At 40.9% G+C, this 27,106-nt stretch overlaps 1 protein-coding gene and 1 long non-coding RNA gene across 7 annotated transcripts in view; one reads left to right on the top strand and one right to left on the bottom strand.

Moving 5' to 3' along the window:
• The window catches only part of LOC115450365 (protein nubbin), a 192,134-nt gene extending 175,282 nt beyond the window's left edge, over positions 1–16,852 (top strand). For 5 of the 6 annotated variants that reach the window (XM_037442565.1, XM_037442564.1, XM_037442567.1 and 2 more), the window contains 7 exons: positions 11,645–11,692; positions 14,359–14,534; positions 14,698–14,787; positions 15,085–15,169; positions 15,452–15,688; positions 15,775–16,172; positions 16,255–16,852. In XM_037442565.1, coding sequence (XP_037298462.1) covers positions 11,645–11,692; positions 14,359–14,534; positions 14,698–14,787; positions 15,085–15,169; positions 15,452–15,688; positions 15,775–16,172; positions 16,255–16,485 — 1,265 coding nt within the window. In that variant the 3' untranslated portion in view covers positions 16,486–16,852. Of the gene's footprint in view, positions 1–9,861; positions 10,038–11,644; positions 11,693–14,358; positions 14,535–14,697; positions 14,788–15,084; positions 15,170–15,451; positions 15,689–15,774; positions 16,173–16,254 lie in introns of those variants that run through there. The other variant, XM_037442569.1, reaches the window with a different exon arrangement.
• LOC119190515 lies at positions 16,468–24,182 on the bottom strand. The gene is made up of 3 exons (XR_005112963.1): positions 23,673–24,182; positions 21,240–21,392; positions 16,468–16,502 (listed from the first exon to the last, which is right to left on the bottom strand). It is a non-coding gene; the product is annotated as an uncharacterized LOC119190515 (long non-coding RNA).
• Positions 24,183–27,106: the final 2,924 nt, after the last annotated feature.

Below are 27,106 nucleotides of genomic sequence, written 5' to 3'. Positions count from 1 at the left end.
GTTCTTCCCAGGGTCTCAAACTGTTTCCATACCAAATTTCATCTTAATACGTTGGGTAGTTTTTGAGTTTAACACGTTCAGGCAGACAGATGCAGCGGGGGACTTTTGTTTTTATAATATATATTTTTAGAACTTTTTAAGAGGAACAATCCCGTCATACATCATTGTTGCATAACTTTAACCGTTTACGGAGCGCACGCAACGGAAGCTCTCAAAACTAATAATTTTTCCCCGTTTTTGCAACATGTTTCATTACTGCTCCGCTCCTATTGGTCATAGCGTGATGATATATAGCCTATAGCGCTCCACAAATAAAGGGCTATCCATCACAAAAAGAATTTTTCAGTTTGGACCAGTAGTTCCTGAGATTACCCATTACTGCTCCGCTCCTATTGGGTATAGCGTGATGATATATAGCCTATAGCACTCCACGAACAAAGGGCTATCCAACGCAAAAAGAATTTTTCAGTTTGGACCGGTAGTTCCTGAGATTAGCGCGTTCAAACAAACAAACAAACAAACAAACAAACAAACTCTTCAGCTTTATATAATAGTATAGATATGTATTGCGACAATATATAAAGCATTACTCATTACATCATTCAGTGAATACAATTGCTAAAATTTAAACTACCTAATCGGACACTCACGCGAATGGATATCTAATGATTTTGTTATATTATACATAAATTATAGAGAGAGATTACCAGTCCACCAAACTGTCTGTCTCGATCGACATTCATACTCACCAAAAATGCAAAATGTTACGTGTAATGATAAATTAGAATAATTCTCCAGCGCATAGTCCTACTGACATTATAAATGCGAAAGTTTATGAGGATGGATGTATGTTTGTTCCACTTTCACGAAGAAACTACTAAACGGATTTGGATGAAAGTTTACAGTGATATTGTTAATATATTAGAATAACACGTGGGCTACAATTTGTAATGATTTTGTGTAATTTGGTTATAATATAAGGATACATATCAAGTAAGTCGGGAAAAAAATGATCCCGGAAATCTCATACGCGCGGGCGAAGTCGCGAGCAAAAGCTAGTAAATAGTAATGTTATAAATAATAAACCTTATTAAATTAGCAATTAAAATCTCTCAAATTATATCTTAAATTTTTTTACAATAAATATAAAAATCTTTTGTGCAAATGATAGAGCTCTTATGTGCTTCATTGAAAAGTTAAAATTTTGAAACATTGAATATTTTTTATTAAATTATTATCGCTTCGAATCCGAATGATATGATTTTTTTTTAAGATAACTATAATGATTCGCTACACTAGAACTATTAAGCGTACAATATTTTGCAACGCAGATAAATGATACATCATACAACATTTAATTTTCTGCCGCACTAGGGACGCGTGCGTGTGTGTGTGTATGTGTGTTTGTGGACATTGGAAACAACTGCAGTGTGCGAATGTCACGTGCTCGGGCACACATCAATACACACTCACTCGCTCAACACATATCAAACTTTACGCATTGTACACCTGGATAACACTAAAATAACACCTTTGATTATATGAGGTGGATACAGCATACACGTTTCGATGCCGAATCGTTTTGTTATTTTGTTATTTAACACCACTGCGTTACTAGTGCTGCTCTGAAAGTTTTAAAGTGGAATTAAATTAGTCCGATTTTGTAGCTTTTAATTTGAAACTTGTAATCACAAATTATGGCGCGTGTGAGGTCGCTCAGCGCCTCAGAACAATAACTAAAACCCGGTGGACTCTAATAGAATAAACAGTAGAATCAATAGCATACTACTCTACCAGTTTTAGTAGATTTAATACAGCACTATACGCTATCAAATCTCTTTAAACTAGTATAGTTATTACCCTACTGCACTACTATGCCATTTACTCTAGCAATGTATAGCGCGCTTAATGCTTAGGTAGCTGTTTGTACCTGCAGTATACTTTCTGTCAATTTATGTTTTGAAATCAGTATTAACAGGCATGTATCAGAACATAATATGTATTATCTGCCGCTCTATACCAGAAAATGATTAATTCCTAATGTTCTATATTGTATATGCAAATATTACTTAAGTCTACATACATTATACAGATCAAACACAAAAGTAGCTGAATAATTTGAAAATTCAAAACGGTTCTGTACATTAACTTCAATCGAAATATTCTTTTTTCTTTATCTAAAATAAATTAAACCATTTGAAGTTTATTTTAATAAAGAAGAAACGATTGTCGATAAGGGCACTAAGTATAAAGGCGATCTAATATTTTTGATTATTTCAGTTACTTTTGTAACTAACTGTACCTGCATGAATTTATTATTTATCAGTTTGATTGTATTTTGATATTATGTATCTACTGTCTCTTTTATTTTCTACTAGGTGAAATAAATACATTTCTACACTACGTCACAAAACGTTCGTTATTCGTGCGGACACGAGTTTGGAAACCATATCGTTTTATCGGTTTATACTGCGACATGAGTTATGACAGTTATTGCGAATAAACTAGTTTCAGGCTCGTTTTTTTCTACCAGTAATGCCATGTTGTATAATAAAGGCGCTACAAAGTGCAAATATATATTCTTTGACTGTTCTAATATCACACAATTATACATATGCACAGCACGGATTTCGAGTTGGTCGCAGCACAAATTCTAACCTCATGTGCTTAATGAACCACGCGTCGCCAGTGCTCGATTCCATAGAAGGTGCACAGTTAGACATCGCCTATTTTGACTTTCAAAAGGCTTTCGATAGCGTAAATAACGACATTCTTCTATCTAAACTTGCAATGATTGGCTTTACCCCAGATCTACTGCAGTTTTTCGCAAGTTATTTAAGGAGCCGTATGCAATATGTGGAATATGGTGGTTGCATCTCACGCTTATACCGTACTCGATCGGGTGTTAGTCAGGGAAGCAACCTTGGCCCATTAGAATTTATCATAATGATAAACGACCTACCGGATGTGATAAAAACGCGGGTTGCTTACTCTTTGCTGACGACCTTAAACTTTTTCTGCGTATCAATGACAAGAGTGACTGTGGCCGTTTACAGAAAGATATTGATTTGGTGGCAGAATGGAGTCAAAAGAACAGGCTGTTTTTTAATGTCACCAAATGCAATGTTATGTCTTGTTCGCGTGCGACCTTGCCTTTGCACTACCAGTATCAGATGGACGGGACACCCATACCTCGTGTAACATCTGTTAAAGACCTAGGTGTAAGGGTCACTAAAGATTTAATCTTTCGAGAGCACATTTTACAGGTGTGCTCTAAAGCATATAGGAACTTAGGCTTTATAATGCGAGAAAGCAGGGATTTCAAGAATTTAGCAGCTGTGAAGGGCTTATATAACACGTTGGTCAGGAGCCAGCTGGAGACAAGTGCTATTATCTGGAACCCCCATGAGGTTAAATATAGCCTCATGGTGGAAAAGATACAAAACAAATTCACCCGTTACCTGTATATGAAACAGTACGGAGTCTATCCTTTTTACCCGCTTATGTATCCGTCCCTATTTGTCCTAGGTATGGTCGGCTACTACAAATTAGAAGTTAGGCGTAACGTAGCGCTAGCCAAATATGTATTTAAGGTTTTCCGAGGTACACTAAATAATCCATCAGTGTTGGCTTCATTGCGTCTGATTGTCCCGAACCCAAGGTTGCGAATCAAAGTAAGAGAGAAGCTGCTCGAAGTCCCGTCGACTCGCACTAAGACTGCTCAATTCGCTCCAGTGCTTCGAGCCATAAACATAATTAATGAAGTTGCGCGGAACATAGATATCTATAATTGTACACTGGCGGAATTCATAAGGGTAACTATAGAAACTCTAACCAATAATGTATCGACCATATGAAATAACTATGCATAACTATCTGTATCTGAATTGGCTATATGACAATGTAAATATAATCGCATTGGGTGTAACTCCTGTAAGATTATATTTAATAAATAAATAAATAAATAAAATAAATAAATAAATAAAATAAATATGTCATACTGTCATTCATTCACTTGGTTCACTTTATGTTTATTGGACCAGGTTTTTCGTTACCGTCGAATAAAGTTATTGTAGGTAAAAGGGAACAAGGTTTTGCAGTAGTGGCGGATGAGCTGTCTGAAAGCACTCACTGTGTTACATTAAGGATGCACTTATCTAGGCTCGTAGAGTAGCGGCGGCACTACTGTAGCGGGTTATGTGCCTCAACATAGGCTGGTCATGTACTACGGCGTCCGCGGGAGGGACGCGCCAGTTCCCGCGGGTGGTGTGAAATACGAGCGCCGGAGACAGCCATTAAACGCGATTAAAGCAATTTATAATGTTTATTCGGCCGACATAAATTGTTAAAGGAGTCCGCAGCGGCCCGCATGCGTCCGCTAGTTATCGCGACGGCACGCGACTCGATCACCCCGCCCGCGCCCGCGCACACCCGCACCACCCCCGCGCAATCTAATTGTTAAATTAAATAGAGTTAACTGCCGCTAAAGGGTTGCGACGCGTGGCGCGGATTGTGTACACCCCCCTCCGGCCCCCGCTCCACCCGTCTCAGTGGCAGCTGCGCGCCGCCTGCGCACCGGCCGTGCTGCCTTTCGACACACGCCGTGATTCCGAATTCGATTTCGTTTCGGCGCTATCTGTTCCACATCGTGACTGCTAACGCGTTCACTCTCTTGAGCCAAACTTGCAGCACCAATCGCGATATAACTCTGTAGGATTACACTAGTGTAACAGTTACAGGTGATCCTGCGTTCCTAAAGAGATAAAGTGATCACCTCGAGTGCGAGCCCAACGGCATACAGCCGAATTATTTCATTCTAGGTCAAGATCCAATATGGCCACTTAAAACATTTTTAATTTTAATTTTCCAATTTAGCACCCAAGAAGTTAAAACATCGCTTGTTTCCTATTCAAAGTAGATGCGCTATGAATAGACCAAGGAGTATTTCAATAATGCACCATATATTTAGATTTAGAGAAACAGTTTGTAAAGTGCGAGCAAGTGGCGAGGGAGCCGAGGGACACAGTCCAATCCTCGCTCCATACGAGCGCGCGAGTCCCGGCGGCGCGGCGTGCGTTTGATTAGCGCACCTGTTTACACGCGCGGCCCGCGGCTCTCGGCCCTCGCCCACACGCGCGCCCGCTATACAACGGCGCGGAGATCCGCTACACTTCTACAATATTATTTAATGCAAGATGCAAACAGCGAAAACATAATTATGACTTTCACAAATATGTCAAAGGTTAAGTAATTTATGGATTTAACTTTTGTTCATTTTAACCACCTACACAATCCTCAGTCGTAGTGATTTAGAAAGTTTTAGATCAGTTTGTTTACACTATCTGCAAGTTGTATTGAAAAACATCGCTGCTCGATGATACGGAACACCGCCTACTGATTACAACTAACAAAACATTTCATTACGAATGATATTCTTTTTTATCTCGCCATTGGTCTACGATCTGACGACATCAATTATTGGATGACGACCCAATAAATCGGCTGTTACATTTGAAAGAAATAATAAATCATTGAAAACGGAATGTTATTTTAAATCGTTATCATTCGATGGTGTACTGTGTACAGTGCAGAACGTGTATGTACATAGGACGTCGGTATATGGTAGTGCGGTGCGGCGGGGTGCGGCGGGGTGCGCGCGTCATTCATCATGCGCGCTTTAATTCGGGCGACAGGACGCGGCGCGCGCCGGCTGCCGCGTACATAAATCACGCGCGCATTGTGCACAACCCTTTCACCCCTTGCGCGTGCGCCGCATTACCATACTCCATCCAATCACTGCCGACATTTACATACCCGCCGCGCCCCAACACCTCCATATGTAAATTTGTATACACGTGGAAATACCTCGTCGCTATCCTTTTAGGGGATCTTATGTATCGACTATTATGAGGGGTTTTAAATCACATACACATTTGAATATTATGTAAAACTATTGAGAGCGGATTGAAGTCGTCACTGAATATATCTTGTCTTAGACTAATAAAAAGTAAACTAAGACTAAAACTCAGTTTCTAAACAACATCTGGATGCGCGTTTGGATTGCCCATCAACAATTCTTTGTTACCAGTAGTTCCAAGTGGTTACAGCAATCAGCTCACCAGGGCAGGCCTGGCGGAGTGTAGTGTGGAGGGCGGAGGGCGCGCCCGCGAGTGCGCCGCGCTGCATCTGCACTCACTATTGATTAAAGCTACCGCGAGCCACCACGAGCCGCCGCCTCGTCTCAAATTAACCGAGCGGTCAGTGCTGCTGGCTTTGAAAGATCATACAGTCCGTGTCGCAGCCGTCTGATCGTCAAACAAATACGTGGCGCATCGTGTAACGTATCACGCTGTGTCGTACGGTGCAAACGTGTAAAATTTTTATACGTCAACTCTTACAAGCATCGCGTCGCCACAGAAATATAAACAAAAAAAAAGAATAAGTAATTTTGTTTCGCAATGAAATTTATCTCAGGCAAGGCATCATTCATCGCCTATTATTATTTTTTTTAATATAAAACTTATAATAAACATGGATAAATACCTAAGTATCACTCAAACACTATGAGGTCACACACATATACTGCAATCGGTACTTTTCAATTCGCAGTATTCAGTTAACAATTGGCAATGTTCTCTAACTCGCCCCAGCAAGCGCGTCTCGACGAATACGGTCGAGTTTAAATTATGTAAATGAGTAGAGAAGGGGTCGCGCTATTGACACTTCGGCCATTTGCCGCTAACGAGATTATCGCGGGGCACAACCCTTGCCGGCGGCTCAATTCAAAATGCAAATACAGCGCTAATCCAACATGGCCGTGTCAGGGGTGCTTCCACGGCCAGCATGGCGCGGGTCCACTGTGTTACAAAACACTGCTAAAACATATTCAGGCGCTCGGCCAGAGGTCACTCCATTACGGAATGAGTAATATACCTATATAGGTGACATTATTCCAATCGCGTATCCGCCCGTGTGACATAACCTTCTTTCCCAAATAAATGTGCCACGGTGTCCTTGTCTAAATAAATCATTTAAATCCTGCGTATAATAAATGTTTGTTATTTTTTTATTATTTACTATGTTAAACAAATATAATTGAAATGTAAGAGAAGTGTGACGACAGAATAATAGTGGAACATGATACTCGAATTTATTTATTCATTAATTATATAACATTACCAATTCTTGTTCGCGTTTATTAGTCAATTAAAATTGCAAACTAAGTTAAGTAACAAACAAATATACAAAACGATGTTCAATTTAAATAAGGCTGCGAATCCAAAAATAATTCAATGTGGATATAAACATATAAACATGAATATGAAAAAAGTATATATTGCTTGTGTGTGTGAAGTTGATTAATTTTTGGATTGTAGTGGTTTTAGATGTTGGTTTTTATTTTAATGTAAGTATAGATCAAGATTTTTCACTCTCCATCGAAGGTGGAAAAATTTAAGAAGAAAGAAAGAAGGAAGGAGGAAGAAATTTTTTTTCTATTAATAGAGCTAACTTTAAAATCGTCATTTGCTACTAATAAAGTCCAGTCAAGTACTTTCTTTTATTTTCTTAATTCTATTGCTTTTGCTTATTTTTTTACCCAACCGAATAATAAGCGCAAAAATTGGCAACACCATACGCCACTTTGAATTGCAAATCACGGCGCGGCGCGGCCATGGATTGCGCTCATCACATTGAGACAACATCGCTTGCAATGCGGCCTGGCGGCATAAACATACCGATTTGTATAGTCCTTTCCTCCAGATAAGATTCATAACAGTGTCTGAAGGCTGTCATGAAACTCTTAACATGTCGAGTAATGAAATAATTCTCGAGTACACACTGACACATTTTTACAACGCTTAATTGAGTCGTTTATATTCTATTGTTTTTATTATCATCGTAGACAGCCCACCTGATATGTGGTGGTTTCCGTCGTCCAAGCACATCAACAAAGCTAGAGGCGTAACCAAGTCGATGCCATCTGAGAACTAGTTTCCTTTCAATATCTTATATACTTAAGTGATATATTTCAAGCGCGTTCTGCTCTAACTTTACTTAATTTTACTTTGTTCTACAAAGTTTACCTCAATCCCAATTAGTGCATACATTTTACGTGAATCATTTTTAAAAAAATCATATATTTTTATATCTTGGAAATTATTTCATTTTTCAATAATGGTTATTACTATAATTTTGTCAATCGGTTTCTGGTTTTATTTATATGTCCAATCGGTATTACGCGCGCTAGTGTTGCGAGATCGCCGTATGGGCATGAATAAACGACGTTGTTTGCTATTGAAAGTGCTTCGAGTCCGAAGTGCAGAGAAAAGGCTGAAGGAAACTAATAAGATTTCCACCGGAACGCGGTCCGCGCAAACAGTGCCGGCGGAGGCCACTTACGGTGCAACCCTTCGGCCCTCGACAAATCTTTAATTAAATATATGGAGGGTCGCGTCCACCCGCGCCGCACCTCATAACGTGCTATACAAATCTACAAATCGCTGTTCATAAAAAGCTCATGAACACGATAAAACATTTCATAGAGGGTGGACGCAGGCCGGCTATAGTCGCGTCGCGTCGAGTCGCTGCACCGACCGCGTAGCGCGTAGCACGTGATGACCGGGCGCTACGAGCTGAGTCGTAGCACCGCTACGACGAGCTTTACGACTTATGCTATTTTGCATGGGAGCAAATTAGCGGATAACCTAACAGAGACATAATTACATCGCTTAGGCATACTGAATGAACGGTACAGGTTCGATGCCACCGTGGGCACAGAGATCGCGCGGACTCACTGAATGAACGCATTACACGGGATAAACAAACACCGGGTTCGTCGTGGCCGCCACCCCTCGCCTGCGTAAACACAATTCACCCAAAAGACGAGTACAAAGGAAGCAAAATTTCTTATTCAAAGTAGCAATATGTTGGCGCCTAAACAAACAGCCGGCGAGCACATTACGTAAATGCATTCGATTGCGATGCATGAGGGTTGGAAGTGGCCGCGGCGAGAGCCGTCCGGCCCGAATTACACTTTCATCGGCGGCTGTTTGCTCGCATTACCATCACAAAGATGCGCCCTCCTGCCCTCCACCGCTTGACGCTCCGGTTCACTTGAACCGAAAAATAATGTTGCGTTTATTACGACAGGAATAACTATCGACGGGCACTACCACCAACAGTCAGCTACCGGCGGTGATGGCACGTGACGGGATCTGCCGAGGCTAGCAGCTAATTGGCTATTATCGCCGGCAGCAATACTTATACATGGGTCATGAATTTTTCATGTCACATCATGTATAAGTCTTTATATAATTAGTATCGATTAACAGTAAAATGTTATCCATCTGAACTCAAAACGCGAAGAAAAAGGAAAACAACGAAACAATGAGGCGTATTTGTCGGTCGGACTCCACTATGCCTGTCCTCCAGCGTGTGACTCTCAGAAACAGCACATACAGAGTCGGAGTGGATGCCTCTGATCTAGCACGTTCATGTTTATTCGATGATAATAACTCTCTAACGAGAATCGGCGCGAGCTCCCGACCGTTGTTGTTTTTTTTTCCAATTCTACCCGATATCGGAATTTGCGCATCGGTTGTTCGAACCCTTCGCCCCCTTTCCTATAAAAAATTAAACAGCTTTTAAACGCGCATCGCGCTCGATCGAGGAACGCGAAAAAAATCATCTCAGGTAATCGAAATAATGGCGAGGTCGCGCGAAAAAAATTCACTAAGGGCGGAAAAGAAACGGATTTGTACAAAAAAGTTTAAAATGTTTGATGCGTGCGTGTGAGGGGAAGCGTATGGTGTGCGGGAGCGGGGTGCGTGTGTAGTGTGAGGGGTGTGGTGGGGTGCGGGGAGGCGCGGTGCGCGGGCTCGGCGCGCTCGCCGCTCGGCGCCAGTGACACTCGCAGCGCCGCCGCTGGCGCCAGCACACGCTCGCTCGACGCGCGCACACTCGCACGTATCCGCGCCCAGACATGGTGTTATCAGCGTGCGTGCGCGCCGCCGCGCGCTCCTACTGCACAGCCTACCGTGAGTACCGAACACCGCACCATATCCACATCACTCACCGCGCCAAGTGACTCCGCTACACCGCTCCTGAAACCACTTATTACTTATAAATCATTTGTGAACATTTACTGCGATCGTGTTAGTTCGTTTGTATTGGGAGTTTTTAATTTATTGTGTAAACCTTACAAAAATAGCAAGTTAATGTACGCAACTTTGGTGCACTGGTGTTATAGAAATTGTGCTCTGCTTCCTTTTCTGTAGTATTATATTCATGTCTTCCACGAATATATTACTATATTTACCTACGCATTATCCAGCACCGGCCAAAATCCAGCCAGACGCCTGTCTGAAAAATCCCACAGCCACACGTTAGCACTACCTGCGCTCAGAGACAGTCGCGACCATGCAAAAAACGATACAATTATATGACAACTCAATCTCGCGATATTTTTTACATAAATCTCGTCAATTGCGACTTAAGGATCTGGCAAATAAAAAATATATTTCTTAATCCTTCCCGGGATCTGCCACAAAAAAGTATAACCTTTTTTTTATTTTGAAAATACATTCATCCGTGTCAACCCTGAGCCATGTATTTTATGCAACATACCCTTTTCAGTGAATACACTAAAAGCTGTTTGACATATTAATGAAGGCACAGGTGGTCGCCACTACTGCACGTCTCCACATCCCGCAACCTCTGCTGTAATAATAAACTTTTCATAATATTATTACATTAATAGTAATTTACTGGTGTGCTGTGTAGGTCGTAGCCAATTCGTAGCAACCGTAGACACAGCTACGAATGCATTATGCAGGAACACATTATAGCGCTCATCTTCTTACATGGATTAGCTTGCGGCACGAATTTATTTGCACTGCCTCTACTTATTAAACACAACTTGAACGACGATTGGAACTCTCTGCTGTCTTCCACATCGTAATATAAAACTGCGTCGGTATGCCAATTCAGCCGAACCTCATTTCATCAGCTTAGCGCTGTGATCCTATTAATAAGGGTGTCGATTAATTAGTTAATCCGGTGCCGCGTGCGCGACTGTAGACTGAACTCGTGAGGCTCCCGCCCGCTCCTCACGGCGGTCCTGCCACAGACCCTGCGCGCGGCGTGCTCGCGCGCCCGTGTCGGGATGAGGATTAGACCGACTAATCCCCTAGCGCGACATGAGTATGCGCGGCTTCCTCCCGCGCGCACCCACTATTTTACACCTAATTAACACTTACAAGATCAACAACAGCAGTGAATTAGTCCACTTTTAAGTTCGCTTTACAAAAGACCACGGCCACCCAGATTTCTATCAGAGGCACAACTCGGCGGCCAGGATATCCTACAAGTTAAAGTCTAGTATACCTTTTTATATTGTTTTTTGGTTGTTTTTATTATGTGTGTAGTAAAATAAATGGTATAAAAGTTGATTATCCTGTGCCGCATCTGGCAACTATGTATCCGCCGCCGCGGACACATTCGCGTGACAGGTGTATCATAAACGGCATTATTTCTAATAGTTTAAAAATCCCAACGCCAATCATTTACTAACAGATAACACACTAACACAAATATTATACGTAATTAAAACCGCGGTTGTAACGTCGTGTGTTTATTGTTTCAGAAGAGTCGGGGGAACTCATCAAGTCCCCTTCCCCGCCGCCCAGTCACGGTGAGTCGCATTCCGGATTACTTTGTTCGAATATTATACAAAATTTTCGAGCATAATAACTTGAAAAAGCAACACAAATATACAAATATTCTAGTTTGTATATTATGAAATATTGATATTTAATTAGTTAATTGAAAAAATAAAACATTAAGGCCATAATATTATATTGTAACATGTAACTTCTTAGATAATTAAAGAATCATATTTTCACTGCAAATCAGAATAAAATACAAAATTATTATTAAATTAATTTAAGGTCTAAAATCGTGCCTAATTTCCATTAAGATGCGTCTCTTCATCGCCTCTCAGTGGCATTTGTAATGTTTGTTCCGATTCCTACGTCGTTTACTATGATCAATGAGAGCGATTATAAGGTGCCAGGCCACAATGACAGCCTCCCCTTAGTGCGCACGCGCCGCGAAAGATTATCGCGGCGCCGCGTCTCAACCCTTTGGCACGCGACGCTTGCCACGCGCCGCCCCTTACTCTGCGTTTTTGGTGCGTCTTCATCTCTCCCTTGCCGGCGCAGATTACAGTACAGGTGGCAAGTGTCGCATTAGTTAGATCACATCACTTTTATAATTGTTGGTGCTACCTGTCCCTCAGTTGTAAAATATTACTTAGCTTTGGGATATACTGGTCACTTAATTCTTCTTAGTAACTAACTTAACTCTTGACAAAGTAGTCGTGGGTGTCGCGATGGTGATACACAGAAGATTATCAGCGTGGTCAGTCGCTCGGCGATGTTCGCAGGTCTAATGCTTATCCATTTTTGTCAGTTAGTATCGCTGCGTGTACACTCTGTCATAGAGGACTGTGTTGCCGTCTTAATCAAGACCGTCCAGCGACCAGGGGATTTGCCTCTAGTTGTTTTTCCTTCTACCTGTCCTTGGACTATCACTTTGTTCATTGAGTCTTCGTTTCTGGAGATGTGACCGGATTGCTTTAAAACAAACTGTTGACGTCGACAGACTAGTCTTGATATTGAGCTTATTTTGGATAGACACATTGGTGCGTATGGCGGTCTATATTATCTTCAACACATTTCTAGTGCGTCAATTTGCTGCGGTCTAGTTGTTTCAAGGCCCAGGTTTCCGCAGCATTAAGAAAAATTAGAACGTCTAGGCAATGTTTAAGCCAAACCTTTGTATTTTTAGTTAATTTTCTGTCCTTCCAAATATTTCTCAATCTTTAAATTCAATCACTGTCACTTAATAAAGAAGCATCTATTCAAGCGAATTGAAAGTAATTTGATAATTGATCCAATAACTGGCTTCCTCGTCCTGTTGTGAACTATGTGATAGGTGGCAGAAGTTGTATCATATCTTATTCATAAACGCCACACCAACTAATGGTGCCTTTAAGTGATGCGAATCAAACTACCGTATACTAATATGTAACATATTACACACCGATAGCACGAGCTATTAACGGACATTTTAAGTGACAGCACTTTTATACGTTTGGTGATGTTCTTCTCAGCTACGGTAACTGCCTCACGCAAGATGTCGGCTACATCGGGCGCTCTGCATTGTGTTTCAAATACTCCAGGTGTTGTTCAGATACATCAGCCCGACGCGGTGCTGCCAATTACCATTTCTTATTTTATTCGCATGCGCAAAGCCTAGTGATGAATCCCAATTCCCTTGAGGCTTTTAGCAGCTAATAAAAACTGAAGTGTTGAGTTCCGCTCCTGAGGCATAGCCATAGTTTTTCCGTAAAAAAAATTAATCCAATTTATGTGACATGTTCGACGGAATTTTACGTCGGGGTTCAGTGTATATATAACTTGGATAGTATATATAACTTAGATAGTATTTATTTTAATAGTTGTATGTTTGTTTATTTAAATAAAAGATGATCGTATTGAATCAGATTGTAAAGTTAGCTAAAAAGATTGTAAAGATTGTAAAATTAGCTAAAAAAGTTAGCTCAATCTTAATTATATTCTCATAAATGTGTTCGGCTATCTATGGGCGGCTACCGGCGCTTTTTAAATGTTCAGAAGCTTTTGAAATTAATGAGGCAGAGACTATTGAGCGCCACATGCTACGATTCCGATTTTAACACGCCTGTGTCGCTTCTTCCACAATGTTATTTTCAAGTCATTATACATCAACAGCATTACGCGTGGAACTTGCTTATGTTCAAAAAAATACATACAGGGTAAATTTGACATTGTTACTAAATAAAACCACATACTCGCGTTCATCTTTGCTGAGATTGTGCCAAAAATCATTCAGTAATAACGAATATATCCTCACCAAAAAAACTAAAATCCTGGATTTAGTTTTCTTTTTTGTTTTATCATTTGCTAATATAATGCGAATATGGCTTTTGCGTGAGTGTATTTCTGACTGAAAATATAATGTTGCCCCTACTACGAATTCTCTTATAGTAGTAGTGGCATTAAGGCGCATAAATATAAATTACTTTTTATTAATATTTATTTTGTTCAATACTTACACTTATTTTATTTAGGTACATCTACGATTCAAGTAAATAAGTATATAAGTATGTGGTTTCATTTAGTAACGCTATGTCAAAATGACCGTGTATATAAAAAATAAACAAAGTGGATAGTTATTGGTGATTGCCGAGTTGTCGAGTAACATGTTCGTTGTTTTCTGAGTGTTGTATTGATGTGGTGCGATGCGTACTGGCAGATGGTTCAGCGAGCGGCGAGGGCGACATCAGCGGCGACGAGCGGCCCCCCTCCCCGCCGCGCGCGCCCTCCGCGCCGCTGCCGCACCCCGCGCACCCCGCGCACCCCTCACACCCCGCGCCGCACCACGCGCCGCACTCGGCCGCCAGCGCCGCCGCCGCCACCGCCGCCGTCCTCGTGAGTAACCCGCCACAATGCTACCAACATTATATTATCTACCTGACTACAGACAAACCAATTTCTAGGAAGTATATTCTAAAACTACTTTAAAACGTTCTTCAAAGACGTTACAAAGTAAGGCAGCGAGAGGACAACGTTATTCATTTTGGTTGTGTTCCAGAACGCGGCCGGTGCCGGTAGTGCGCTTGCGCAGTTGCAGCACCTCCTGCTGACCCAGCACGGCGCGCACTCGCTGTTGCTGCACACACAGGTGAGCCTATTTTCAGACAAATCCGTTGTCATATTATAATTATCTATATTATTGAATTATTCTATTTGTAAATAGATAATTTTGTTGTGAATTAAGGTCACCTTAATCTTATCAACGATACATAGGTGTAGATTTGCCATTAGTGCTAAGTATACTGGTACAGTGGTACCACTAGCAAGTAGTGCCTCATCCTGGTTCTCAGGAGTTGATGCAGTGTGAGATTACGTTGTGTTAATCGAAGCGCTCGTCGTCTTCGGCTTGTTATGAAGTACATACAATTGTGTGTTATTGCGTCAGGTGCAGCAGGCGGTGGCGCAGGCGGCCGCCCAGCAGCTACAGCAGCTGCAGGCGCGCGCCAGCGCCGTGCCGCCCTCCACCACAGGTGAGTGCCGTCACAACCACCACAAACAGTGCACCTTTCAGTTTTAACATATTGTAGCGTGCCGTAGCCTCTTTTGTATACAACACAAATAATAATAATATAAATAAGTTTTATTCAGTAACAACTCTAAGTGTACTTGAATGGCCGGGGTGACTATTTTATAACTTTGTAACCGGGGTTAAACCAGTCAATGAACGGCAAACAAAACACTATATGTCCTTAAAGATGAGCATTGTGCACTGTGTGTAGACGGTTGTTGGTCACCGTTGTGTGTGTGTGCAGAGGGCCGCTCGCCGTCGCCGCGCCGCACGCCGCCGGGCGCGGGCGCGTTCCTGACGCCGCACACGCCGGGCTCGGGGCGCGCGCGCTCGCCGCTGCTGCCGCATGCGCATGCGCACACGCCGCTGCACGCGCACGCGCACAAGCCGCGCGCGCTCGAGCCCGCCGTCGACGACACCGCCGACCTCGAGGAGCTCGAACACTTCGCCAAGACCTTCAAGCAGCGCCGCATCAAGCTCGGTGAGTCGACCTGAAGCGGCACATTCGACCGCGACCGGTAGCTTCCCAGGCCCCTCGGTGCTCACCCGACGATTCGCATTTCGCAGGGTTCACACAGGGTGACGTCGGCCTCGCCATGGGCAAGCTGTACGGCAACGACTTCTCACAGACGACGATCTCGCGCTTCGAAGCGCTCAACCTGAGCTTCAAGAACATGTGCAAGCTGAAGCCGCTGCTGCAGAAGTGGCTGGAGGACGCCGACTCGTCGCTGGCGGGCGGCGGCGGCGGCGGCGGCGGCGGTGCGGGGCTCGGCGCGGGGCTCGCCGAGGCGGTCGGCCGCCGCCGCAAGAAGCGCACCTCCATCGAGTCGGGCGTGCGCGTCGCCCTCGAGAAGGCCTTCCTGCACAACCCCAAGCCCACCAGCGAGGAGATCGCCGCGCTCGCCGACTCGCTCTGCATGGAGAAGGAGGTCGTGCGCGTGTGGTTCTGCAACAGGCGACAGAAGGTGAGCCGGGCGGCCGTCGCCCCTTACCCCTCATTCCTCCACTGACCGGAACCACTGCCACTGAGACGTTTGCGTTGCGCAGGAGAAGCGGATCAACCCGCCGGCGGGCGAGGGCATGGCGGGCTGCGCGGGCGGCGCGGGGGCGGCCGGGGCGGCGGGGGTGGCGGGGGTGGCGGGCGCGCTGCTGCCGGCGCTCGCGCACGCGCAGTCGCACGCGCTGCACGCGCACGCGCACGCGCACCCGCACGCCCACACGCACGCGCACGCGCTGCAGCCGCTGGCGCTGCTGGCCCGCGCGCCGCCGCGCGACTGACGGCCGCGCCGCGTCGCCTGCACACATATCCAGATGTAAATAGGCCGGGTCCGTCCCGGCGCCGTGTATATACGTGTACATGCGGGCCGCGGCCCGAACACTTTAGCATTAGGTTTATCATAATAATATTAATATGTGAATTTTATTTATGTCCCCGAGGCGGGCGGCGAGGCGGCGGCGCGCGCGGGGCGCGGGGGGTCGCGGGGGTCACGGGGGTCGCGGGGGTCGCGGCGGGCCCCTCCCCGCCCCGCGCGCACCGCCCCCCTGTACAGAGCTCATATCAGTTAGCGCTCGACGCGTACATATGTATGTAAGGTGGATGTGTAGAAAAGTATCTGTATGTTATAATAAAAGTTGATAGACATCAGCAAGGTGTTTCATTGGTTTCCTGCGCGCCTCCCGCAGCTCGGCTCCGCATGTCGGAGTCGCGCCGTGTCGGAGTCGCGCCGTGCCGGAGTCGCGCCGTGTCTGAGTCGCGCCGTGCCGGAGTCGCGCCGTGCACGCACCCGGTGTAGGAGGCAGCACACAGCCGACACAAGCGTCACAGAGTAGATAAAAAAGAAACTTTCCCAACCTATAATTTACTTAGATTTTTTTGCATGACCAAATTGCAAAATAATTCTATTTAATTCAGAAAAGGGTTTGGCCCAAACGCGGGCACATCATATTAGAAATACGAATATAAACTGCTGCCCGGCCGGATATCAAACCCACAGCCTGTCTGTTCACGGCTCCTTACGGCCTTCACTGCACAATGAGAACAATAATTGACTCCAGTGATGAATTTAAGTAAAATAAAAAATGTATTTATTCTCTCATTACTATATTACTTATTTATTTTTTATCGGCTAATATTATTAATATATAATCAACGGTAGCATATTCTGTAAGTGTATCTTTTTTAAGAGGAATCATTTAAAACATAATCTCCAACGAAATACCAGAGGCGAAAGGGCACCCGACACAATATTATATAGGCACTGATATTTATTTATTTATTGTTATCAAGGAAAACTTACAGCTAAAATTGACACTTTAATATATGAAGGAAAGAACAGATGGCTAATTACAAGTTTTCACATATAGGTACAGTACAATTAATGGATGAACAGCTGACAGTAAGGAACACAAAATAAGACATCTAGAGCTACTCACGTATAAGATACATTATAGATTAAAAAAAGATTTACTCGTTATCTTTTTAAGTTCAGGAATGCTAGTGTAAAATAGGTCCAAATTCAAATTAAACGCCAATGTATTAAACTTTAAAGGATCTAATGGCTCGTATTAAAAAAGAGTTCTGATGGTATTTTGAGGTTACATTAGGGACATGTAACAAAGTGGTTTTCTTAAGTAAGAGGAATATGTACGAAGCCCTATCCTATTCAATAACTCCGGACAGTCGACCGCACCATGAGCAATGTTAAAAAAACAGACCAAATCAGCTATGCGCCTTCTTTCGTGTAGTGGGAGCATGTGAAATTTTTTACAGCGTGCAGTATAATTTGGTAGGGAAATATTAGATTTCAATTGGACGTACCTTAAAAACGTTCGCTGTATGTTTTCAATTCTATCAATATACATATTATTGTAAATTGGGTTTCAAACCTGAGAAGAATATTCAAGGTGACTGCGGACATACGTACAATATAGAATTTTGACAGTTTTAATGTTTCTATACTAGACGAACCCCAAAACCCTTAAGGCTTTTATTACTATGTTAGAAATATGTTCGTCAAACAGTAAATTGGAATCAAACGTAATATCGAGGTCTCTCAAGAAGTAAACTATAATGACAGCAGTGATTTTACAAATCAGTGTGACTGCTCATCGACGGTACTTACTTATTTTTAAGTGACCTCAAATAAAAATAATTTTGACACAAAATTAAACCGCCTTCTTAAACCACTCAAAACCAAAAAATAATTTCACATAACAGGTATATATTGGATACCAATTTTGGAGTCTGTGCCTAATTATAATTGCTAGTTAAGCTATACTTGTTACAAAGTCCATCTATGAGCTAAATTTCTTTCAAATCAATTAAAACGAGTAGGTTTGCTTTTACTACTAATAAACATACACAGGGAAAGGTGTAATACCAAGCACATGTATGGTGTTTCATCTTTTTCTTTCCTCTTTTTTCGGGGCAGGGAGTGTAATACACCCACATTTGGCCACATATATGTAACAGGGGAAGAATATGGGTAGTGTACAGTTCACAAATTTAAATATTTCTTTAATAGCTTCTATTTGCTGCGGCGATGTGTTTATCTCCGGTGACGATCTGACTTGCTGACTTTGTACGCTGGCAGCGCATTGTTTTCGTATATTCGTTAATGTATTTATCTACCTTAACTAGCAATTTTAATTAGGCACCGACTCCAAAATTGGTATCCAATATATACTTGTTATGTGAAATTATTTTTTGGTTTTGAGTGGTTTTTGAAGGCGGTTTAATTTTTTGTTAAAATTATTTTTATTTTATGCTTTTTTATGTTAGTAAAAAATAGACCGTCTCGATGGCGTAGTTGTGTTTCGCTCGCGATACGACTATCGCGCTGAGGAGTTACACCTCTGAGTACTACTGAAAAGGGGAAAAGGTGTGATGCTATATATATTATGTATGTATGTATGTAAGAAGTAGAGAATAATAACAACCTCCTTTTTTTTACGTCGGTTAAAAAGGAGGAGGTTCTCAATTCGACGTGATTTTTTTTTGTATGTTTGTTACCTCAGAACTCGCTCATTTATGAACCGATTTAGAAAATTCTTTTTTTATTCGAAAGAATTTCTCTCCAGATTGGCCCCATAATTTTTTTTTCAAGATCGCTTCGGTAGTTTGGTTTTAAAATTAAAAAAACTAGAATAATTATGTCGTCCAAGAAAACGAAATCGCGAATTTAGCTTTCCTGTAACGTATTTAGTTATGTTTTTGCATTGAGTTTGGATGACTGTGCTTCTCATATAGTTATACATATAGCACAACATCTTTTCCCCGTGCCAGGGGTAGGCAGAGGCGTAACATTTCATCGCGATAGTCGTACTGTGTGTGAAACATATCAGTTGTGTTTTTGGGTTGGGTTTAATTGACTCTACTTCTTACATACATACATATATGTACATAGCATCACACCTTTTCCCCTTTTTAGGGGTAGGCAGAGATGTAACACGACAACGCAATAGTTATAGTATGATCGAAATATATCAGTCGTGTTTTTGCGTTAGGTTTGCTTGAATCTACTTCTTACATACATATACATAGCATCACACCTTTTCCCCTTTTCAGGGGTAGGCAGAGGCGTATAATTTCATCGCGATAGTCATACTGCGTGCCAAACACATTAGTTATGTTTTTGCGTTGGGTTTAGTTGACTCCACTTTTTACATACATACATATATATAGCATCACACCTTTCACCCTTTTTAGGGGTAGGCAGAGGTGTTACACCACAGCGCGATAGTTGTACTGTGAGCCAAATATATCAGTTGTGTTTTTGCGTTAGGTTTGCTTGAATCTACTTCTTACATACATATATATAGCATCACACCTTTTCCCCTTTTCAGGGGTAGGCAGAGGTGTAACCGCACAGCGCGATAGTTGTACTGTGAGCCAAATAATATCAGTTGTGTTTTTGCGTTGGGTTTGCTTGAATCTACTTCTTACATACATAATATATAGCATTACACCTTTTCCCTTTTTCAGTGGTACTCAGAGGTGTAACTTCTCAGCGCGATAGTCGTATCGTGAGCGAAACACAACTATGCCATTGAGACGGTCTATTTTTTACTAACACAAAAAAGCAAAAAATAAAGATAATTTGAACAAAAAAATTAAACCGCCTTCAAAAGCCACTAAAAATTATAACATAATTTTACATTACTTATAATGGTTACCAACTTTGGAGTCGATGACAAATCAAAAATAAAATTTAACTAGAAGTAAGAAAAATAAATTAACAAAATTATGATGATAGTTTTTAATTTTAATTAGTTACCGACTCCAAAATTGGTAACCAGTATATAAGTAAATATATATCTGTCATGTTAAATTATTTTTTTAGTTTTTAGTGGTTTTTGAAGGCGGTTTAATTGTAATAAATTAAAATAGCTGCTGAGCTAAATAAATACATGTATAATTATATAAAAAAAATATTAAATTTCAATTAAGCACTGATTCCAAGAGTATATAGGTACTGCAATTTTTTTTCTTATGAGTGGTCTCTAAAGGTAGTTTAATTTTTTAATATAAATTGCTGCACTAAACTGTTTTCAAACTTATACAAGTCATAAAACACTTATTAATTATTCAAATGCCAGATAATAATTACGGTTCGTAAAAAGAAATACTTTCGCTTATTGTTATACTTATAATTAATTGGCGACATCTATGTGAAGTTCTTAGAACTAATTATATCGTACAGTATAATATTGAAATCGAGGTGGAGCGACACCTGTACTACTCTAGCAGAAGTGCGTCGCCGAGAGGCTATAGTTTTAGTTCTTACTGCTTATCACAGATGGCACTACTGCGTATACGCCCACATGCACAATTAACATAAGAGTCAGCAATGATTTTCACATTTCGTGCTATCCATAATATACTTTAGTACACGAAATTAAATCCGTTTGTATTATTTTCTTGCACGATTGCCCTTAAATAGGACATGTGGAATACACATTTAAATCAATCCCTAAGGCAAAATATAAGGAATAAAGAATAAGTTTACCAAATTAATCTTGATGGCACTTACTTAATATTTAGTAGTGCATCCATATTATTTTCTCAAAACTCCAACGTAGCATTATATATTTTTTCTTAGTTGGCAAGCGAGCAGGTGGGAGACGTGTCGACAGATCCACATCGCGCCGCTCATACCCCACCTGAACATTCACTTGCTCGTCTACTGGAATGCAAGTTAATTATACTCAAATAATAATCTTAAACTAATAATCTGTTTCTATTTTATTGATTGTCCCATGCATTTCACCAGGACCTGGGAGCAACCAATTGAGATTCTAATAGTAAGACTGCATTAAAATAGATATAATGTTAAGTAGGGTGACACCGCGGGTAGAAGCCAGTAGTGCATAATATTTAAGTATGAAGTGGCTCAAGGCCGCCGGTCGGGTTCGTCGCTCAGGCCCGCGCCGGTTCATTGCTGTTGGCGCACAGTACATTACTCCGATACACCGACATACGACACTCGGCTGTCGGCACACGTTGTACACAAACAACAATAGTGCGGCGCGCAAGTGGAAGAATTTTAAAAGTAATTACCGTTTTGTTACATTGCCCGTTACAAAACCTCTTGACCTACTGACCGCAGTCATTGTTTCAGAAAACAAATTGCTTCACTGGTATTCAACAACATTCAGAGATTGCGGTTTTACTTATAATTAAATTTTTAGTAGTAATCACTAAATGCGAACAGGTCTATACATTTCTGGTCAACATATCAATTAAATAGGCGACTGTCGCTAGCCCCTGCATCGCATATTTATATTGTTATCTATTACCGCAACATAGTTTAATTAGCGTTTAGAATGATTTTATTGTAGTAAAGGAAAAAACCAGGATAATATGTAATACAACAAAAAAATCAAATTAAACGACACATAATAGCAAAAAAAGTTTCCAACATATAAATTATCTTTATTTATTATTTTTTAATATGAAACAGTGTTTTGATGTATCGCGGCTATGAGCTCGCCCTCCATCGCCTAGGAGAGTTTAATCCTCCATGCTGTAGCGAAGTGCAAGTGCGCTGTAATTGACCCCGTGCCTAACCCTTCAAGGGATAAAGGAGCGTATGTATTATATGATGTACAATGAACATTTAAAACATGTGTTCGGTGGGCATAACCGAGGTGGATGTACCATGAAAGACCCTGCTCTTTGTAACTCCAACTATTGAAAGGTGGTAGTAATTACTATGCGATGAGAAATTCCTACAAAACTTTTATAAAATACACCCATCGAACTAAAAACCGAAAACGCGGGACGAGTCGCTCAACATTTTGTTTTGAATGTGGTCCCTTGTGTTGTTGACTTCAATCGCGTTTAAATTATAATACGTGCTCACAAGAAATTCTTTTATATTTTTAATTCTGAGTTGATAGGGATTTGGTAGTAAAGAAAAAAACATTAGGTTATGTCTATTTTAGTTAAAATATATGTAATGATGCTAGAAAAAAACAATTATCTCTTGTAAGGCCAATCAAAAAATTGATGCGTCTTACTAAGAAAATCAAGGAATCATGAAATAAAATTAATAAGTTTTAAATTGTAAATACGTTGTATTATAACATATTATCACCACACTAATCGAATAAAGCGATTATAGTAAAAATAAATTAAAAGGATAGCCACAAAACATTTACATAAAATTTACTTGAATCCTAACTGTAGGTTAAACAATAGAAAGGCCTAAAATCTTGTTTCTCTAATTGTTTTGAACAGTATATTATAATGCTTATGAGTTTTACAAACTTCAAGAAGCATTGTCACTTTAAATTAATTGAATTATTAATTGTATAAAGCTTAAAATTAACGAAATAAAGATTTATTTTTAATAATATGCGATTACCACTGTCCACTTCATTCAGTTAATGTGGCGATATAAGTATGTGTTTATACCTTCAAATATTTTTATTTATTTGAACGCGCTAATCTCAGGAATATTGAATAAATTTGTTTATTTAATAAAATCTATTAATATATTCTTAGTTTTCACGATGCTGATCATTTATTATGATTATTATCAATATCGTTGAGTATTTTGCGAATATAAATCTATGGGTGACAAATTTTTGAAGTTTTTTATCTGATTTAATAAATAGATGGTGCTGGAGTCGTATAGATGGCGTTATAGATAGCTACAGTGATTTAGGGACATTTGTAGCGGGAAAGGCTTTTCACTCGGGCGAAGCCGTGAGCCACAACTACTGTTAGAAATACAACTAACATTAGAAAATTCAACTTGACGACAACTAGCTGAGTACCTTTTGTAGTTAATTGGTGCGTTTCTTAGAGTACATTTAAACAACCCCTGCGGCAGGCGACGTTTTCACCGACAGAGACCAGTATGAATTAATGGTCAGGTTTATATTGACCTTGTAGGTCGGGCTAACGTCATACGATATTTACAATAAAAAACATAAAAAATATATTTAATTATACTTACTTACTAGAAAAAAAGTAACCGACGCACGAATATACACAGGCTAATTGCAGCAGGTAGTGGTCGGTAGGTAGGCACTAGGTAGTACGTGGAACAAATACATGAGCGCGTAGTTTTTGCTCCACGCGGTCACCTCTGCGGCCGCGCACTGCCGACCTCGCCGGCTGCATGACCCGGCACGCCGCACGCTGCAACTTGCAACTACTAACTATATTCATCTAGCCATTATTCACACACATCCGTACACGCCGCGAGTAAAGTGTTGCACCCTAACGGCTACCACTTCCGACACGCGGGCGTGACATTAAGCGAAGATACTGATATAACACGCTTGCGTTTCCATCATATTGATGGGAGGCGTTTATTTTAATAAAAATCTGTGTATGATGTGAGTCAGTTGGTCGTTTATCGGCCGGTCGGCGGCTGCGCGGTGCGTGGCGTGTGTCGCCTCGTGCCCGTCGACGCGCCTGCCCTCGGCGGTGCGGCGCCCTGGTAGCTGTTCTCGTATTACTCGCAACTGTATCATATATGTATGCGACATTAGATAATATATCAATTATTACTAAAACACAAACCAGCTCAAACCACTCCCGTGTACGAGCTTCTTAACAGACTGTGCCTCTGTAGGAGCATTGTAAAGTTTAATTAAATACTGACGTGGAGGAGACGCAGCCCAGTGTAACAAATCGCTGATCCGATTTTTTATGATATATAATATATAAGACAACCTATACACAGACAGGGCCACTTACAATCGTGTCATGAAAATATTGGACGGTGCATTTTTTTCCTGCATTAGGCGATGTTGTTACTTCTTTTATTATGCGGTGCATTTTTGTAACAACTGTGTAGGTACTGAGCCTTTTGGCTAAACCCATCCTCAAAATGCCATAATAAATGTGTTGAGGGGACCTTACACTTTGATATTAAAAACAGACCTTTAAATTTTATTTATCTATTACTGAATGACACTAAAATGATAATTAAATCGAGCAAATACATAATATAATTGTTATAAATTTCTTTATTTAGTTAAGTAAGTACTAGGAATTGTACTTACATGTAATAGAGTCGTTTACTTTCAATTTATATTTATTTAAATTTGAATTTTTATTATTGTACATCCCACTACAGGCAGTCTCACACTAACTGCGCTGAGCGCGTGCTGTTTCCGCAAAGTTTCGGGTCCACACGCCCCGCCGACGCGACGCTATGCAGTAAAGCACCATTAGTGATTAGTGATGAGGCTCGCATGTGCGCACCGGATCACGGATGTCAGTCCTGCGCACGCGTTACTACCAATTGGCCCACTTGAACAACTAGTATTAATTGGCGAGGTACAATTAGTTAGCGGCGCGTCACCTGCGACCCGCCACCCGGATACTGTTGCTGCTAATAGCCTGGCGTGAAGCCGCAGACACACGATACTGATTGCTGCTCGCCGCTGATCTCTCCATCCACCGCAAGGACTTAGCAGTAATGACACCGTCATAATACGGTACTTAATAGTTCTCCAAAATGTTTAAAAATGGTAAAGGAAAATGACCAAATCCATTTCACTACTTAAAGCGCGTGTAGGGTGATATTATTCATAATTTACGAAATATTTATAGAAACCACTGCCATTCATTTGACAGCAATCCGTTTCGCAGTTTATTTTTTCAAATATAAAAACACTTTATTTTATTTGGTCCATTCAGAATATTGTGGTTGATTGCGGCAATCCTGTCAATAAGTAAGTACTTATAGACATTACGATAAGTGATCAATATTTTTGAAATATACCTAGAGGTATTTACTGATTTTGACAGAATTTTCCTGAACATATTATATTAGTTATGTTTTGTTTGGGTTCGTCCAAATATTAACAAAATTAAGTAATTAAATACGAGAGCAATATTTAATGCACTTGCCTGTATGATATTAAGTATATTGGGATGAAATATAGTTTTATATTATAATGATACCGTGTTCGTGTCCAATATTCGCCATAATATTCTAATAACATAGTATTATACACATATATTTATAATTAATAAGATATTATAACAGCTATTTTTATTTTTAATTCTACTGATCGATAATCATCTATAGAGATATATTATAATTATATCCCCAATCCCCAGAGATGACCTACATCCTCCGACGACAAATAAAGGACGCGGGTTGAAGATCCTTCCTTTTTGTAAAAGTACACGGTAGATATAGTATGTATAATCTGTTGTGCACTTTCTGTGTAGTAAGAAGTTACACTGCAAATGACAGTCAGTGGCGGCCCTAAACAACGCGAGACACCAGGCGAAAGCAAAAAGAAACAGACGCGAGGCCCCGGGCAGAGTAAAAAAACATTCCCCTGTTTTAACAGTTTCGTCGGTAAGAACGTAAGAAAAGGTCCTGCGAGGCACCGCTGACAGTACAGCACTCTGGTGACAGTACTTGTTGTTGGCGGCAATAAGCACATGGCGTGTCCTAACTCCGAACTAACCTCAAAATAAAGATGAAAATATTATTATACTTATTCCTTCTCTTTCGCGTGCTATTTTCACTACCATACGAAATTAAATTGTGCGTGTCGGACTTCTATACACAGATGGGGATTGTCCTTTTCTCCAACGTATAAAATAAAATGTACATTCACAGAGTATGTGTACTTACTACATATTACCTATAATGCAGTACCACCACCAGTAGCCTTGAAATCATTATATCATCCTTCTACATTTTTCAATGATGCCCAAAGGCCTCCCACGATCTTTCTGCCAATTCATACATAAGTACAGTAAACCACAAAAGAAGCTAAACAAATTCAAGACTTTAAAACAGTTTTATGCATTAACTTCAAACGAAGTATTCTTATTTCTTTATCCAACACTAGCTTTAGCTCGCGGCTCAGTCCACGTGACCAAGATTTTCCGGGATAAAAGTCTCGCTATCTATTTTCCGGGACAGAAAGTAGACTATGTTCTTTCAGGATCTCGAACTATCTCCATACCAAATTTTATTTAGATCCGTTGGGTACTTTTAAAGTTTATCGCGATCCGACAAGCAGACTGATGCGGCGAGAGACTGTTTTCAAATATATTTTTTAGAACATTTTAAGAGGAACAATCCTCTCATACATGATTGTTGCGAAACTTTAACCGTTTACGTAGTGCACGCAACTGAAGCTCTCAAAGGAATGATTTTCCCCGTTTTTGCAACATTTTTCATTGTAGCTCCGCTCGGTCATACCGTAATGTTATAGAGCTTATAGCCTCCGTCTAAAATGAGCTATCAAAGTCTAAACGAAACTTTTTAATTTGAATATGTTAAGCTACTATTTTACTACTTTTTTTTATTTATTTAAAGGTATACCAATTTCATACATATTTTTACGTGCTTTCTAAACATACAACGGGGTATCACACCGCTAACTTCCTGACACTGAGCTGCGACTG

This window comes from Manduca sexta, chromosome 24 (genome assembly GCF_014839805.1).
Source record: "Manduca sexta isolate Smith_Timp_Sample1 chromosome 24, JHU_Msex_v1.0, whole genome shotgun sequence".
NCBI classification, from domain to species: domain Eukaryota; kingdom Metazoa; phylum Arthropoda; class Insecta; order Lepidoptera; family Sphingidae; genus Manduca; species Manduca sexta.
Note: the sequence above shows the minus strand (reverse complement) of the source record. Positions and strands in the feature narration are given on the sequence as shown.